The following is an 18300-nucleotide window of genomic DNA, read 5'->3' on the forward strand; positions in this document are numbered from 1 at the left end:
TTCTATACAGTGGGACACACTGGAAGGAACTTAGATCACTGGAAACATGAACATACAACAGTATGTGACACCAGCCACCTCCTCTTTCTCTTTTATGTTCCCTAGCCATGAAATAAATAGCTATGCTCAACCACACACTCCATTCATGGAAAACAACAGCAATGAAAGTACAGAACTACATAAATAGTAAATGAATAAATGAACAGTGGGTTATTGAAAACTTCTAGAATCAAATGAAAATGATACCACAATTTACAGAGCCTCTAAGACACAGCTAGAAAAGTCCTAACAAGAAAGTTTATATATAAATGCTCACAATTTAGAGACAGTTCAAAAAAAAAAACCAAACATACCTCTAGCCAAACCAACAAAAGACCCAAACTTAAAAGGGAGATGAAAAAAATATTACAAGTGCCATGGAAACCCATGAATCATTAGATAGCATTTGGAAAGCTATCTTCCAAGAAATTGGAAAATCTAAAAGAAACAGATGAACTCCTAGAACATGTAGCCTGCATATCAAATAAAGACATAAGAACTTAAAACAAACCCATGACAAACAAGACTGAATGTAGATTGAATAATTTTAAAGTCTATGTGCACGCACACACACACACACACACACACACACACACACACACACAGCCCAAAACAAACAGCTAAGGACTAGGATTCATCGCTGACTTCTGCTTACACTTTTAAGAACCGACACCAATACTCATCAAAATGTTCCACCAAACAGCAAGCAACACTGCCAATCTCGTTCTAAGAAGCCAAGACCACACAAACCAAATAAGGATGCAACTCAAAAGAAAGACTTCAGACCAACCGCCCTGATTAGTCCCAAAGCAAAGCTTCCAGGAACAATTAATGAGACCACACATCATGACCAAACTGGTTTATTTCCAGGGATACAGGTTTGGGGCAGAATATGCAAGTTAATAAATACATTATAGCATGTAATACACTAGAGGACAGAACTCCAATAATCATCTAATAAGTTCAATGTCCTTCATGACAGAAGTCCTAAGCATACTAGTTAGGAATAAAACAAACACATCTAGACATGGTAAAGATTTTATATAAATATATATCTCCATCCTACATCCAACATCATAGTAAATGTTTAAAAAAACAAGCACTTCCTCTGCCATTAGGAACTAGTCGAGAGTGACTCTGCCATTAGGAACTAGTCGAGAGTGACTCTCTCCTATTATTAAACTAGTCTTACCGCCACCCATAAAACAAGAAAAAAAAAAAAAAACATAAAAAAGAAAGAAAAAAAGTAAGCAAAGGCTAAATAAAGTCAAACCATCCCTATTTGCAGATGACAAATACTAAAAGACTCTGAAGACTCCACCAGAAAATTGTTAGATACAATACTCCAGCCAAGTAGCAAAATACAAAATTAAATAACACAAAAAGTCAGTAGCCTTTCTATATACCAGCAATAAATTTGCCAAGAAGGAATTTTTTTTAATCCTACTCAGACCAGCTTCAAAAATGTAAACATAAGTAAATGCCTAGTGATAAACCTAACCAAGGAAATTAAACACTTCTTCTACAATCAGCACCTTAAGACTGTAGAAACTAGGGGCTGGAGACCGCTCAGTGGCTAGGAGCTTGTGATGGTTTGTATAGCTTCAGCTAACCAGCATCAACAGTCCTAATAGTCTCCTCCTCCTCCTGACTGTAAAGCCAGAGGCACATGGCTGAAGCTGCTGAGTTCTGCTGCTTGCTGAAGCTAGAACTTGGCTCCCTTGTTCTATTACATCATCACCAGCTTTCTGTTTTCCAACTCCTTTATTGCCTAAGCCTGGCTGTCCTGGAACTTGCTCTGTAGATTGACCTTGAACTCAGAGATCTGCATGGCTCTGCCTCCAGGGATTAAAGGTGTATACTACCAGGCCTGTACCTAAATTTAGGTGGGTGGGATCTTGCCCAAGGTCACCACTCCTTAATCCAATTTTATATCTTTGAACACAGCATTCAGCTCCATTTCACTTCCTGGTGCCCCTTTAATACTCGAACCATATATTTTATATTTTTCCTTTCTAAGCTTGCTATGCTTATTCAAAACGCTCTTGATGGGACTTAACCAGAAAACAAAGTCTATGATGGGCACTTTGTCAGTGCAATTAATCTGAGTCTCTTCACCTTAGCCTCATGTACTCTTCAGACAAGGGCAAAAAGCAGACACATTCTTCACCAAAATACTACAAAAGCAGTCTCTAGGCCACATACTGAAGTTCTTCTCCACTGAAACCTCATGGGCCAGATCTGCACAGTTCAAATCACTCACAGCAACAAAGTTTCCCATAGTCCTACTAAGATAGCCCATTAAGCCCCACTTAAAACATTCCATGGCTTTCCAAATCTGAAGTCCCCCAAATCCACATTCTTCCAAACAAAACCATGGTCAGGCCTATCACAGCAATACACCATTCCTGATAGTTCTGTATTAGTCAGGGTTCTCTAGAGTCATAGAACTTAAGAAGTGTCTGTTGAGGGAATTTACTGTGATGACTTACAGGCTGCAGTCCAACTAACCCAACAATGGGCAGCTGTGGATGGGAAGTCCAAGGATCTAGTAGTTGCTCAGTCCCATGAGGTTAGGTGTTTCAGGTCTTCTGTAGAAGTCGGTTCCAACAGATGTGCTGGCAAGTAAGTGCGAGCAGGCAAAGGAGAGCCAATCTTCCTTCCTCCAATGTCCTTATGTGGGCCTCCAGCAGTAGGTGTGGCCCAGATTAAAGGTGTGCACCACCATGCCTGGATCTGGGACTTGCTTTGTCCCTTGAACTCAGATCTCCTTGCCTCAGTCTCCTGGGATTAAAGGCATGTACAACCTTAACTGGACCTAAGCTTTTCATGGCCACTATGCCTCAAGATCTCCATGCCAAGATCCAGGTCAGAAACTCATGTCTTTCAGCCTCAAGATATGGATCACAAGTGAGCCCTCCAATTCTGGATTGTAGTTCATTCCAGATATAGTCAAGTTGACAACCAGGAATGGCCATTACACAGTTGCTCTTCCAAAGGACCCAGGTTCAATTCCCAGCACCCACATGGTAGCTCGCAACTATCTACAACTCCAGCTCCAGAGGATCCAACGCTCTCACATATGTGCAGGCAAAACACCAATGCACATTAAGGAAAAAAGACTGAAGAAAATAAAGACACAAGATGATGAAAAGGCTCCTAAATCAACAAACTATTGTAAAAATAGATGTATTACTAAAAGGTGCCTACAGATGCAACCTCCTTCAAAATTCCACTAATGATCTACACGGCTATAGAAAAGTAACTTAAACTCCATCCACAAGACCCCACAACAGCTAAAACAAACCTAAGCAGAAGAGAGCTGCTGGGAGTGTTTAGAACACCTAAACTCAAATGTACTACATAGAAAAAGCAAGAAGAGCAGCAAACAAGACTGGCAGCATGGTACTGCCATGAGGAGAGACTGTGGGCCAATAGAATAGAACAGAGGACACAGACATAAACTCACATAGAGAGATGCCAGTCATACATGGGAACAATGCCAGATGTCCACAAACGACAATGAGAAAATAGCATGTCCACTCATAGAAATCTAAAACTAGATCTGTATTTCTTACCCTGCACAAAACTCAATTCAAGATGGATAAGAAACCTTAACATAAGACCTGAAATTTTAAACCTGCTGGAGGAAAACAGTAAAAAGTACTTTAAGGCAGAGTCATAGAGAAGAACATTCTGAAAAGAACTGCAGCAGCCAAAGTAAGCCCGACTGCTGACAAACGGAATTACATGAAATTAAAGGGACCCTACCAGCTAATAAAAAACACAAAAATCAAGAATAAAGAGACAGTCCACAGACTGGTCAAAAACACTCTCCCAACCCTACATTTACAAGTCTTTCCGTAAAAACAATGGGCCAACAGTGAGCTGGGCAGGCGATCGTCAAAAGAAACACAGATGTTCAATAAATTTTTTAAAGATGTTCAACACCTTAGTCATGAGAAAAATCTGCCTTCGTGGTTTACTGACTAGATTCTAATCTTAAATTTTGCTTGCTTTTTTGAGGAAAACCATTCATACTAGAGATGAATTAAGAAATTATTATTACGGACTGGAGAGATAGCTCAGTGGTTAAGAGCACTAACTGCTCTTCCTGAGATCCTGAGTTCAATTCCCAGCAACCATATGGTGACTCACAACCATCTGTAATGGGATCTGATGCCCTCTTCTGGTGCATCTGAAGGCAGCTACAGTTACTTATATGCATAAAATAAATACATAAACCTTTAAAAAAAAATTCAAAATCCTCCTTAGCTACATACTGAGTTCTATACCAGCTTGTACAAGAGACCCCACCTCCAAAATAAAATCACTGTGTAAGCACACCAAGTAAACCAAGAAGAAAAACTTATAGCCACAAGCTGAGTACCTAAGTGTTTGACATGAAGAACTCTCTTCTGTCTTCATAGCCAGCGTTTAATTTTTGCTTGTTTGCATTTATTTTGTTTGGTTAGCAGTCTGGGAATCAAATGCTCTCAGCCCTTAGACTCCTTTACAGATAAAGAGAACTAAAGCACAGAGCCTTCTCAGGGCAGCACACCATTTCTGGTCATTATCTGAAACAGGCTCTGGGATGGGCCAGGTGTTGAACTAACAACTGCCTCAGAGATGGACAGCATTTTCCTTTCCCATAAATTAGGTTAACTTCTGAGAAGGATTTCCCACAATACACTGTTCTCTTTTGGGCCTTTTTGCCTTAAATGTTTCCTGTTCCCTCAGGCTAGAATCCACTGCTCTTTTTCATCCAGCCAGCAGAACCCTCCTCACTCTTTAAACAGTGATTTAAAAACAGCATTTTCTGTGGCGCTTTCTCCATTCCTCCCACATTCTCTGCCCCCATTCCTGGAGGAAGCAATATATGACTTTCTTGCTCCCTGGAAACAATGATTCACAGATACTTCTGGTATTTGGAATCCTAATTCTTTTTTTTATAAAACTATCAGTATACTGGACTCTGCTGCACTTGCAAGCATTAGACCTGAGATACGAATTGGCCTGGAACACAAATGTTCCAAACTAAGTTCAACAGTAATTTAAATTAATAAATACTTTGTTCTCAAAATAGTGTTTACCCTTTCCATGTGCCTGCAATCATCACAAAATCCTGGGTTAGGAGATTTTGTATACACTTTCCAGGTTCAGATTAGGCTTTTAAACTAAGTCTTTAACAACCATCTCTGAACTCCCACATTAAAGCATTGCAACTAGCATCTAGCATTGCAACTTCTCAATAGTATCAGAATTGGTCTTGATAACAAATATTCCAAAGGTAGAAACAGTCTCTCAATTTACTAAACTTATTAAAACAAAAGTTCAATCACTATTGAGACATTCACACTAAGGAAAGAGGAAGAAAATTCAAACTACATTGGAATTCAAAGCTGGGACTGCTGGCTCAAGCCTATAAACTTGGGAGGGGAAACAAGCCTGCAAGTCTGAGACCAGCCTGGACATTATAGCACGTGGTCTCAAAAAATAATGGGCACAGTAGCATGATTCAGTACTATGACTAAAAGACAGAGGCCCCTTGGAGCTAACAGGTCACCCAGTCAAACCTAATTTGGCCAATGAGAGATCCTGACTCAAGGGAGGCAGATAATATTCCTGAGGAAAACAACCAAGGTTCTCCAGCCTACACACACACACACACACACACACACACACACACACACTCACACTCACACTTGTTAAGAAAGAAAGAAAACTAGTTTACTGATCTATCCATCTAAGTGGACAAATGCAATAAAAAACTGTATGCCAAACTACTTCTAAGTAACAACAGCTACTTGGAAGGTAGAAGGTATGAAGGATGTGTTTCTTTTAATCTATATGCTTCCATATTGCTTCAGCTTTTAGGAGAGCATATTCCTACTATTTGGATAACTAAAAATACAGAAAGACTTGAGACTCCATATTGAAAACTCTTGTCCAGCTGGATCAGGGCAAACAAGTAGTTAAACATGCAAATAAAACTATAAGCATGAAATCTAATGTACAAAGTTTATTAATGTTTAAACTTAAAATCTACCACAAAGTATAGATTAGACAAAGAATACAATACTAATCACCAAAGCCTCACATTTCCAAGTGCTACCATAAAACATACTTTTTTAACTTTCATGTGTTGGCATGCACGTGCGTACGTCTGTCTGCCTCTCCCCTCTTCCTTCTCCCTCCCCTCTCCAAGTGTGAGCATGCTCTGGAGATTGTACCAAGGCCCTGTGCTCATCCTCTAAACACCTAGCCACATAGCCCAGGCTTGCCTTAACTTGTAGTCTTCTTGTCACAAGTGTCTAGAGCACTGGGATTACAGGCATACACCACACCCTCTCTTCAAGCATAAAAACTGTATGCCGAAAATGAGAGGAGACCCGTGGGGGTAGGCAGTAGAGGGTATGGATATGAGCAAAATATAATTATATACATATGTGAAAAACGTCATTTTGAAGTCCATTGTTCTGTATGCTAACAACAAAATAAAAATACATTTTTAAAAAATGTTACTAGGTAGATCAGTGGTACAGCACCTCCTGAGAATGGCCTTAGGAGACCTCTCCATCTTCAGTACTACATTAAAAAGTCTTTCCAGGATGGGCAGTGGTGGTGGACAGCTTTAATCGCAGCACTTGGGAGGCAGAGGATCTCTATGAATTCAAGGCCAGCCTGGTCTACAGAGTGAGTTCCAAAGAAACCCTGCCTCAAAAACAAAAACAGAAAAAGAAGACTGCGTTATTCATCTGCAAAATGCAGCTAAATAGTATCTAAGAAAAAAAACATTAGAAATAGAAGAGGTAAGTTTAGAAAAACATCAGTCAACTAAGAGAAATGATCACTGGATTTGTTCAGTTGTTGAAAATCTGTAATGTGACAAACTTTTAGTTATATGCTACAAAACAAGAAGCTTAATTACCTTTTAATAGCAAAAGACTTAGCCAGGTGTGGTAATGCACACTTTTAGTCCCAGCACCTGGGGGACAGGGGAACCAATGTGAGTTCAAAGTCAGCCTGATCTACAAAGCACCAGGACATCCAGAGTTACATAGTGAGACCCTATCTAGATAAAATCAAAATGAAGTTTAAAAAAAAAAAAAAAAAGCAGCAAAAGATACATTTTATTACAACTGTTAAGTCCATAAGAGGTTCAGAATAAATGCCTAGTACTTTGGCTTTTTTATTCCACAGGTAAGAAAGAAAGAAAGAAAGGAAGGAAGGAAGGAAGAAAGGAAGGAAGGAAGGAAGGAAGGAAGGAAGGAAGGAAGGGAAGCAAGCAAGCATTAGCAACTCTGCTTGCTTCCTAAACATGTTACAGAGATTATATTATATTTAAAGGTGCACTCCCCCAAGAAAGTATTATTTTGCCTAAGAGTGGCTATAAATATTAGTTCAAAACTAATAGCACCAAAGACAAGTTTATATAAAAGCCCAAAATACTTAGCAAAATACCATGCACATTGCAAGTTCTCAGTAAGTAGTGGTATGTACAAAGAGTGCATGTTGGTAATTAAGTGCATAACTTCACATTGAAAACTAACTTGAATGACCCTTTGCCATTCAACCCACCAAGGGTTTATAGAAGAACAGACTGCTGGATTGTTTACATTGCAGTCATTCAAACATTTATGTAGTGCCTGTTCTTTGTTCTCAAGAGCTCACATCTGGCAGGGCCACAGAGCATTTGCATCACACTTATTTTGTTGTCTGTGTCCCATAATGAAGTTATAGACAAAGTTCTATAGGAGTAAAGAGAAAGAAGCCATCCATTCTTCAGAGTCGGGAAAGTTTCCCCGGGAACTAAGCCTCAGGGAAAAAGGGAAAGGTCATTCTGGGAGACAAAAAAAGCAGAAAGGCACTTGTTTTAAAAAGGAACAGTGAGCACGGTCATAGGCCCTAGTGTAGCAAGTTTGAGATGAAGGGAGAACAGAAATGGGAGGTGGGGGTGAAAGACAAATTTTAATACTAAAAATAATTAATGGAACAACAATCAAGATTTTTTGAGCAAGAGTATAGAATATTTGTCTGCCTGTAACACCCAGGGAGAAGCCTGAATCCCAGAAAGTCTTAGAATGTCAGTCACCCTTCCCACACCCAAACACACACCCTTTTCTCCTTTGGAAATTCTGGGAATGGAACCACTCGTCTCTGTATGCTGGGCATGGAGCTATATCCCAGCCAGCCGCATTATTTTTGATTCAAATATAAAGTAACCAAGAACCAATCTCAAGGCAAACCAAGCAGTACACACTTACAGTCTAAGCACCAGACTACAGAGATTAAGACTAGAGAGAGAATAAGGCCAGACTGGGCTACACAGCAAGTTCTGGCTACCCTGAGCTATATATATAAACAGACCTTGTCTCCAAAGCCTCCTTTTCCCCCAAAAAGAACCAATCTCACAATCTTTCTACTTAAACCCTAAATGGTGAATATTGTACTTATTCAGAACGGATCTTAGACTAACACAAATACCATTTAAGAAAACCAAACAAAAGCCCAAGAAGGGAAAGAGTGAATTTAATGCCAGGCATGGTAGAATACTCCTTTATTCTCCACATTCACGAGGCTGAGATAGGGGAATCTAAATCTGTGAGTCCCATGGCATAGCAGCCATAACAGCTTACTGTTTTTTAGTAAGACCCTGCCTCAAAAAAAGAAGTTAATGAATTTAAGGAGTAAATAACAAAACAGGAGTGGATTATTAAAATTCTATAACCTGGAGGGGGAGGGGTTAGGGAGATGATTGCCCAGAAACCGGGAAAGGGAATAACACTCGAAATGTAAATAAGAAATACTCAAGTTAATAAAAAAAAAAAAAAAAAAAAAAAAAACTATAACCTGGGCTGGAGAGATGGCTCAGTGGTTAAGAGCACTGACTGCTCTTCCAGAGGTCCTGAGTTCAATTCCCAGCAACCACATGGTGGCTCACAACCATCTGCAATGGGAAACTATGCCCTCTTCTGGTGTGTCTGAAGACAGTGACAGTGTACTCATATATAATAAGTAAATCTTTTTAGTTGTTTTTTTTTTTTTTTTTTTTTCTGGAGCTGGGGACCGAACCCAGGGCCTTGTGCTTGTTAGGCAAGCGCTCTACCACTGAGCTAAATCCCCAACCTCAAGTAAATCTTTTTAAAAAAGAATATATAAACTATTATTTTCAGGTGCTTTGCCCTCATGTATTATGTGTTTTCTGTGTGCGTGCAGTGACTACAAAGACCAGAAGAGAGTGTTGGACCCCCTAGGTCTGGTGTTGAAGATAGTTGTAAGCCACTATGTGGATGCTGAGATTCACACCTAGGTCCTTTGGAAGAGGAGCCAGTGAGAACTCTTAAAATTGCTGAGCGATCATCTCTCCAGGCCCTAAACCATGTTTTTTAACTTTTTACTGATTCTTTGTGAATTTCACATCATGCACCCCAATCCCACTCATCTCCCTGTCCCTCCATATCCACTGTCCATCTTTGCAACCTCCCCCACAAAAGAAAACAAAAATATCTCACTGTGGTTGCTGTGGTGTGTCATGACACGTCCCACAGTGTACCCCTCTGTCCATACATCTTTTACTTGCAAATGTTCACTGCAGTGAGTCATTGGTCTGGTTTGAGGCCAATCAAGTGGCTTCTGTACACTCTCAATACTGGATCATCGCTGGGACTCCTCTCTGATATCCTGTTGTTGCCCTGTGTCATGGAGCTTTGGTTCTGCAGGACCAGCCCCTTCACACATTTCAACAGATTATAAATGGGGTAGATGTTGGGGTCTGGGTCGGATGGTAGCTGAGTTAGGCAGCCTACCAGCTTCCCTGCACCCACAACACCAGGGTCAGCTATTCCACTTTGCCCAAGAGAGAGACAGGGTCAGCTCCCCTCTGCCTAAGCTGTGTTTTGAAAACCCAATATATTAAATATTTCATTATTCTCTGATATTGTAAAAAGTAACATGAGTGGAAATACAAATGTAGTTTGGTAATACAATCTGACTTCCTATACATATTTAAATCAATGTACCTTACATCAGATAAACAACTTTCTCACAAAAACCAGCATTTCTCAAAGAACTTTTTGCTTCTGTTAACAAAAAAAAAAAAAAAACCACAAACTTAGAAATCTGCTAAAACAAACATACAAACAAAATAAAAAGCAATGAACATATAATCTGCCATCCTCTCAAAGGCTGAGTCCAGGATCCTAGCAGTCACGTTTAGACATGTCAAGGAAAGAAACAATCTGGCTTTCTTCCTTAGCAATGGCTTCCTTGTGATGACACTGGAACGTACCTCCTGTCTCTATGCCTTTTCTTGAGCAGTCGCTCCCACCCAGCACCCCTTTCCTTGACTCACTCTTCCCCACACTCTGCCTTTTTCTAAGCCCTTCAGGCAGGCTGCATTTGTAGTTCATCCAGGAGCTACATTATCTGTGAAGCTTTCCTAAAATCTTCACTTGTTATAGAAATCCTACCGGACCATTTAATCTAATACACCAGTCTGCTTGTTTTGCTTTTGGACATTTAATCATTTTCATTTCTACTGTCAACCTGGTGTTTGCACTTAACAAAATCACATCCTGTTTAAAATGTCACAGTCTTGTGATGGCAGTGTTTATGAGGTTGGCCCTAGATATCAAGTCAAGAACCAAAATAGCCGTGCTGAAATCATGGCCCTATCCTTCATTAGCAATATGAACTCAGGGAAGTTAACCTAACCTAATCTCCCTATCCCTGAATTTCTTCATACTCATGAGGGAAAAATAAGAGTTGATGATTACGTTAACATGTAAAGAACTGGTTTCTCAACCTTCCTAATGCTACAACCTTTTAATACAGTTCCTCATGTTGTGGTGACCCCCATCCATAAAATTATTTCGTTGCTACTTCCTAAGTGTTATGATCGTAACGTAAACAACTGATGTGAGAATATCTGCTGTGTGATCCAAAGGGGTTGGGACCCACAGGTTGAGAACCACTGATGCAAACCATTTAGGAGAAGAACATTGGACATAACGCACAGGCTGAGCTGCACTCTTTGCTCTAGGCCCCGACTGTACACAAGATTGCATTACTTCTCTTAAATGGCGATTTGGACTGTTTTGTGATCTCTACCCAAAACGCTCCAGAACTCACTAACAAATAAGGCCATCCAAATATGTCCACTCATAGTCCCTTCCTTCTGTGCGCCTACCAGAGAGACAGATTTACTTGCTCAGTGGCCTTGCTCAGTCAACTGAAGTACCATTATGGGCTATAAACACTGAAGAGTGTAAATGATGGAACACAAAAGCAGACAAGATGGTTGTTAACACCTCTGGGATGAACTATAAAACCAGTCAACACCACACTGTGGAGGGGGAAACATTCATTGTGCATGAATTCAACATTAAAAAGCTTCACCTATGCATCCCTGGTAATACCCACAGTGAAGCCCATCCATGACTGTTGTCTTCCTTTTGCTAGATAAACTCCAACAGCATATTCCCAAAAGTACTGTCTACATTTCCACCTACCTGCATTTGGCCAGTTTCTAAACTGCACATCTATGAGCTGAACAGTCAAAGTTCCAAGTAACTAGTGGCCAAGGCTTGTGATTCTAACAATGAAAGGGCTAAAGAAAGAGTCCTGCCTCAAGGAGTCATAGACACAGAGGAAGAGACCATGTCTCAAACTTTCAACACATGCTTCAAGTGCTTATTACTTCTTCCAGCTTTTACTAGGCCTTCCATAATGGCAAGTACAGACGAGGTCGTCAACAAAGTCAAACAAAGGACACACTACTCCAATTCCCACCTCCAAGGCAAGATGCCCACTGGAACAGTCACCAACTTCACTGCCTTCTATTTTTAAAGTTACTTCTACAGCTGCGTTGTACTAAACAATTTCTGGACTTGGGATGTGGCTCAGTCAGTACAGTGCTTTCTTAGCTTGCACAAAGTCCTGGGTTCAATCCTCAACACTTACAATAAAACTGCTCGAAAGCCTGAATTCCCATGCTTTGGGCATGTACTGAGTCTGAGGTGAACCCCACACATGAGCTCCTGTATGACTCCACAGCGCAATAGCAACTCAAAGAGCACTGATTTGAGCCCATGCTTCCCCACAAACACCTGTGCTACTAAATTCTAAGACTTTAATAAATGCCAAGCACAAAGTTCTACATGATTTGCACAATAATCTGAATCCCCAAAACAGCAAAGGGGGTGGGCAGTGGGCATGGCTCAGTGGTACAACAGGTGTTTAGTGCACATAAGCCCAAAGTTTCTTTCCCATCACACACACACACACACACACACACACACACACACAAAAACCCCACAACTTTAAGAAGGCAATACTATCCACAGATAAGAAAACTCAGGCTTAATAGTGCTTAAAAACAATCTTTCCTGAAATGATACCTTTGAGTAGATTCTCACGTTTTTATTTGTCATAAATTTCCAGGAATATATATTGGAGGAGGAAGGTGAGCCTGACACAGGAGAGCCCTTGAAATTTCATGCACAAGCAATAAATAGTATTGGACAAACTGGTTTGGTTTTCTTTGTTATCTCCCAGGGTCTGGCACAGAATACATGCTCAATAAAAAACCTGTCTGTCTAAGCCAATACTTTTAAAATTAATTCCTAAAATAATTTGACCATAAAAGGAAGACCTAACAGATTGAGATTGTTTAAACTAAATTAGGTGATATAATAATAATTACACAAAATACACTGTCAAGCCCTCAGTGCTAGTATAGCCAATGACACAACAGGAAAAAAAGTGAAAGGGGGAGAAATAAACCATGTCTACCATTCAAAGAACTCTCTAGTCCCTCTCTTTATCCTGAGCATCTGAGACAGGGCTTCACTGTATACCTGAGTGACTCATTAAGCAGCCTGGGCTAGCCTCAAGCATGAAGCAGTCTTCCTGTCTTCCAAGACCTAGGATTACAGGCGTGTGCCAGTGCACAGGCACTATTTTTCAGACAAGAACTGCAGCTGGCCAAGCGTGTCCTGTAAGCAAATCTGTCATCTGATTAGGCTGGACCTGTTTCTCAAGGACATAAAAAGGTAAAAAATGTAAAGGTTGATTGTATTAAGACACTAGTAGTCAACTAATGTTGGAATTCAATAATAAACTCCATACTCATTTACAAAGAATCACAGGTCATCTATGAATCATCCAAATGCTAGCTTTCAGGGGGGGAGAAAAGTGTCTGTTTTATGGGTTAAAGAGCATCTGGTGTAACTCAGGAAAAAGTTAACACACTTTTCAGCTCTCATCCTACACACAGAATAGGTTATAGGCATTATGCAAGCACATAGCACTTGGGGATCTTTCCTTCCTTTTTTAAAAAAAAAAAAAGTTTATTTAGTAATTCCTTAATTCAGTAGCTGTACTAGTATTACTTTCCTCCTCTAGAGGCTCAAGTTTCTTTCATTTCAAAACACCACTCTTGAAGACAAATTCTTCTCTTAAAAAAAAAAAAATTAATCATGTCAGTCAGAAAGAGGGGGCAAAAAGTCAGAAGACAAAACTGGAGACGGTCCTATTAGTCTTATGTAACTTAGTTTGAGTTGGAATTAATTCAGTAGTTCAACCAAAACCTTAGGTTTAGGCCCAAAGATCAGTTCTTTAAAATATTCTCCATATATACACATTCTTGAAAAACTAAAAGGATCCTTTTTTAAAAAAAATATATAAGTAACTAGCAAAGTACAGTGCCAAGATAAACAAGCTAAATTGGATTAAAAGTAAGGCCAAGCATGGTGACCTTTAATTCTAGCACCTGAGAGGAAGAGGCAGGTAAACCTCTGAGTCTGAGGTCAGCCTGATCAATAGAAGAAGCTCCAGGCCAGCTAGTCCCTGTCTTTAAAAAAAAAAATGATAACTGACAATATTGGATATAATCTAAGAATAAACTAATTTATCAATACTAATTTTTGCATATCATCAGATAACTATGCATTATTTACCAAAGAAATTAAAAAGTGACTCTTATGAGCAATAGATTTCTGTTCATCCAACTTGTAAACAGAATTCCGAAGATGTAGTTAAAATTACTCTAGCTTAACTAAATTGCCTTTAATATTACAAATTATTTCATCGAGTCAAGTAAGTGTCAACCCTTACAAAAGCATTAAGTTTACACACCAGTTATCCTACCAGACAGACCCTGAATTTAATTAAACTACAAGCTATGTGTTAACTACATTTCAGCACAGACACTTGAGCCTCACTGTAACAGAGGCCACAGATTCCTGCATTGCTTTGGGAACTGGTGCTTGCTTAATCAAGCACTGAACTGCAGGCTCCCCTTTCTAAGAGGGCTGAAAGTAAGAGGTCACGTTTCACTATCTACCTTTCCTAAACGAATTAAGGTTTGGGATTTCACTGGGAATGACCAAGTTATCAAGAAGCCATCGCCCTACTGAAACATTTAGTAACAATACCTTCTCTGTTTTTCATTCAACCACTTCGATTCAATTTCTACTAGAATTCGGACACACAAAAAGCTGATTCCAAGACTTCGCAGAAAAGTGTCCTCTGGGAACAAACCCTAAGATCGCGTTTACATTAAACCTCACAGAGAGGGCAAAAGGAAAGAAAAGTAAAGACTGTCAAACACTGTAGTGACATTACCTTGCTCGTCTTGTGATCAAACCAGACGAGAGCATGGTTCCTTGACAGCACTTTGCAGTCAAAGGTGGCATTATTCTGCGCTGGTCGACAGCGTGCCACTGAGCGGCCGATCTTGATGGGCTCGTCCAGGTAGACATGTCGCTCCTGAAACGGGTGTGAGTTCGGGCGGCAAGTGAAGATGGCCAAGGCTGACGGCATCGAGGACAGGCTGGGGGGGGTGTCTGGACCAGGGATAACGAGGAGCTCCTCCAGATTCGGAATGCTCTTCACAAGCCTACACCCCTATCCCCCCAAAATTTTTAAATTAAAACAAACTGTGCATTGTCTAAGCATAACCAGTGAACATCAACAACTCTTCAATTGGGCAGGAAGACAAGCCAGAGCAAGCCCCATCACCTCCTTTAAAATACAGAGGCTCCTTGACCAAAAAAAGTCCCCAACTAGCAGCTTTCAGTCCATCTTCCCTAGGAAGAAAAAGCTCAAACATTGGGCAGCTTCGGCCAAGGAAACTCCTGGAAGACAGTTTGGGGACGGGAGGTATCCGAGCAGATGAGTCACACACAAATACTTGTGTTTTGTTTGAGATCCCGGCCACTTCTCCCCTTCGGTAGCGGAAACGGTGCGGCACTGCAGCATGAAGAGGGTTGACTCGGCTCAGCCAGGAAGGTCCTCTGGGGCCCGAGGAAGAGGAGTGAAGGACCTCCGGGCAGCCACCACCGGTCCTCAGGGGCCTCGGGGATGAGAAGAGGTGCGGGGACAGACGACGAGGAGGGCTAGAGGGCCAGCGGGCTGGGCTGCATTGCCCTGCTGCGCCGAGGCCGCCCGGGAGTGGCAGGGGTCCCCGGCCCAGCGTGAGCCGAGGCTGCGATCCCGAGCTGGAGGCGTGGGAGGGCGGCCGGGACACGGGCGGTCCCTGGATCGCGAGTCCCGAGCACCTGGCGGGTGTCCCCGGACCAGGGCGGGGACCCGGCTCTGCAGGCCGGTGCGGACAGAGCGAGGAGCTACCCCAAGGAGGCTTGGGCGCCCGGGCCGGCGGGAAGTTGGTTCCTTGAGCTCTGGGCGCTGCTGCTCAGCACATGGGCCACCTCCCCTCAGGAGCGTCCTCGCGAGGGTCGCATCTCAGGGACTGGCAGCTCCCGGAGGACGACGGTGTGGGGGAGGGAGGCTGGCCCGGAGGTGGAGGGAGAGGCCTGGAGGCCGGGGCTGGGTCCGCCGCAGCCTCCTCCACTCGCAGCCAGTGCGGCAAGCTCAGGCGGTGGCGGACGAGGCAGGAAACTTTCCGACCTAGTGGGGGAAACACCAAAACAAACGGCAGTCAGGGACCGGCGCCCGCTCGCCTCAGCCCTCGCCCCCTTCAGCCAGCCCCCGCCAGTCCCCGGCTGCTGGCTCCGACCTCGGGCGACCTCTCCTGGGTCAGGCTACGGGATTCCGGAACCAGGACGGAACGTCGGGTCCTGCCTCCCTCGCCGCCACCGCCACCTCCGCCGCCGCCTCAGCTTACCTTGCCAGCGTTGGCCGCCATAGTGACTCTGACTGAAACCTACCGGGTGCACCGCTACGAGAACGCGCACCCTTTTCAAGGGCCCTCCTCCGCCGTCTCCCGTGCCGTAGTCTGGGATGTCATGTGACCGACGCCGTGGAAGCCATGTTTGTCACTGGCAGAGAAGAGGGCAAGCTTATTTTTAACATGACCCCCGGCGCCATCTTTGTTAAGGGCCAGAAGCTTCAAAGCTCCGAACAACCTTAATGACCATTTTCGTTAAGGGCAAGAGAAACTTTGAGAGGTTGAATGTTTGGAAAACATGCAGCGGCAACTTATGAGTAAGAAAGTACCAACGTGTACTAAATGTATTTTCTGTAGCTCTCACTGAAAATACTAACACGTAAAGAGGCTAGTTCCAGTCAAAGACTCATTAGCAGCCCCCGTAGCTGTGGGCAACTGAGTCACTCACCACTGCACTTCCTATGACCAAATTCCACAAGTCCCTAGATTTGATGACCTCCCTCTGCTAAATTCTCCGTGCTTTATGAATTCCATCCCAAATTCCTGTCCTTTTCTCTGATGCGAGGATGTTTCTCAGAACTCCTTCGTGGATTCTTACCTGGATTAGTGAGAACAGAATGTTGGGGGGAGGGGGGTTGGGGTGACTGTGGAGTTAGAGACAGGGTTTCTCCTGCTGTCCAGGAGCTCTTTAAGTAGCTGGCCTAGAACTCAGAAATCTACCTGCTACTGCCTCCAGAATGCTGGGATTAAAGGCATGTACTACCACAACCTACTTGAAAGTTTTAAAACACATTTCCAAAGAGGGGTCAGGTCAAAAGTTTCTAATAGGAAAATACGGGGAATTACCCTACTAAGAATCTTGAAGTATGTGTTAAGCCTGGGAACCGAGAGGAGAAAGACCAGTATGTAAGGAGTCATTGTTCCGAAGAAGGAAAAAACCGTGGCCAGAGCTGAATGAAATCCTTAGGGAAAGACTGCAGAGAATCTTAATCTTTTCAAATCAGTGTCGCCTTCATTCTTGAGATTCCTATGACCACAGACTTCTCTATGAAACGTTGGACATGTCTTTAAACTTCTTTAGGACCCTTTTTCTCTTCTATAACTGAACAACAATATACAACCCCTTTGTAAAGAGGCTTTCGTGGTGACCACATTGTTTAACAGAGTATTCATTTCACTGCTTCTGTAACACTATGCTGTGTCCAGGAGACAGGGATGAGCACAGCCTTAGTCTCTGCCCTCTGGTTACATAACCAGTGTAGTGGGTTAGAGACTGAAGGAACAAAGTAAGGGAACAACTCTGATATATTCGGAACTCTTCTAAAGGGAGAGAGGGACATCCTCCTAGGAGAGGCAACAAAAGCTGAATGAAGGATGGTTGGAGGACTATAATAAATACTGAATTTGCTGAATGGTTTATTAAATTGCCAGGAAGAGGGATAAGTAGCAAAATGAGGCTGTATAAAGCAATACATTCATGTGCCTGGCACAGTGGCTAAGTAAATATTTAATACATGAATGAAAATAACACACCTATTAGTGGATAAAGTAGAGGTATTGGACACAATAAGTAACGTAGTATAAAGTCATGCGTGTGTGTGTGTGTGTGCGTGTGTGCGCGCGCACGTGCGAGCCACGTTCACGTGGGCCACGTGCTTGAAGCTTAAATTTATGATAATATGAATGTCCAAGACCAGAACTTTCACACTTTTTTTTACAGTTTTTCAACATTTCAACAAATACATTGAATTATTACTGTATCCCAGGCATTTTGACCCAGAGAATAAGGATATGCTGGAAAGTTTTATTATTAGAAGATGAAAATGTTTTGCTTCTGATAACTTTTAGCCTTAAAATAATAAAGCAAGCCAGGTGTGGCAGAGCATGCCTACCTGTAATGAGTTGTGTGCATGAATTTTAAAGTTACTTAAGCACGTTTTTATTCATTCAACAAACATTCAACTGACTACCCACTGGGAGAGAGAACCAGTGAAATGACCTGGCATTTCAACAGTGAAGGAAAAGGAAAAGAAAGATGAATCCCTAAAGTTTTCTTACAGTTTAGATGAAGACACAATAAGATCCTTGCAGTATTTGGAAGAAATCAAAAGTATCAAAAGCACAGAAGA

General features: G+C 42.0%; 1 protein-coding gene across 25 annotated transcripts in view; it reads right to left on the reverse strand.

Moving 5' to 3' along the window:
- The window catches only part of Slmap (sarcolemma associated protein), a 114686-nt gene extending 98407 nt beyond the window's left edge, over positions 1 to 16279 (reverse strand). For 22 of the 25 annotated variants that reach the window (XM_032919005.1, XM_032919010.1, XM_032918997.1 and 19 more), the window contains exon 1: positions 14668 to 14894. In XM_032919005.1, the coding sequence (XP_032774896.1) occupies positions 14668 to 14865 (198 nt within the window). In that variant the 5' untranslated portion in view covers positions 14866 to 14894. Of the gene's footprint in view, positions 1 to 14667; positions 15952 to 16168 lie in introns of those variants that run through there. The other 3 variants (XM_032919013.1, XM_032919006.1, XM_032918989.1) reach the window with 2 other exon arrangements.
- Positions 16280 to 18300: the final 2021 nt, after the last annotated feature.

Source organism: Rattus rattus, chromosome 13 (genome assembly GCF_011064425.1).
Source record: "Rattus rattus isolate New Zealand chromosome 13, Rrattus_CSIRO_v1, whole genome shotgun sequence".
Lineage (NCBI taxonomy): Eukaryota > Metazoa > Chordata > Mammalia > Rodentia > Muridae > Rattus > Rattus rattus.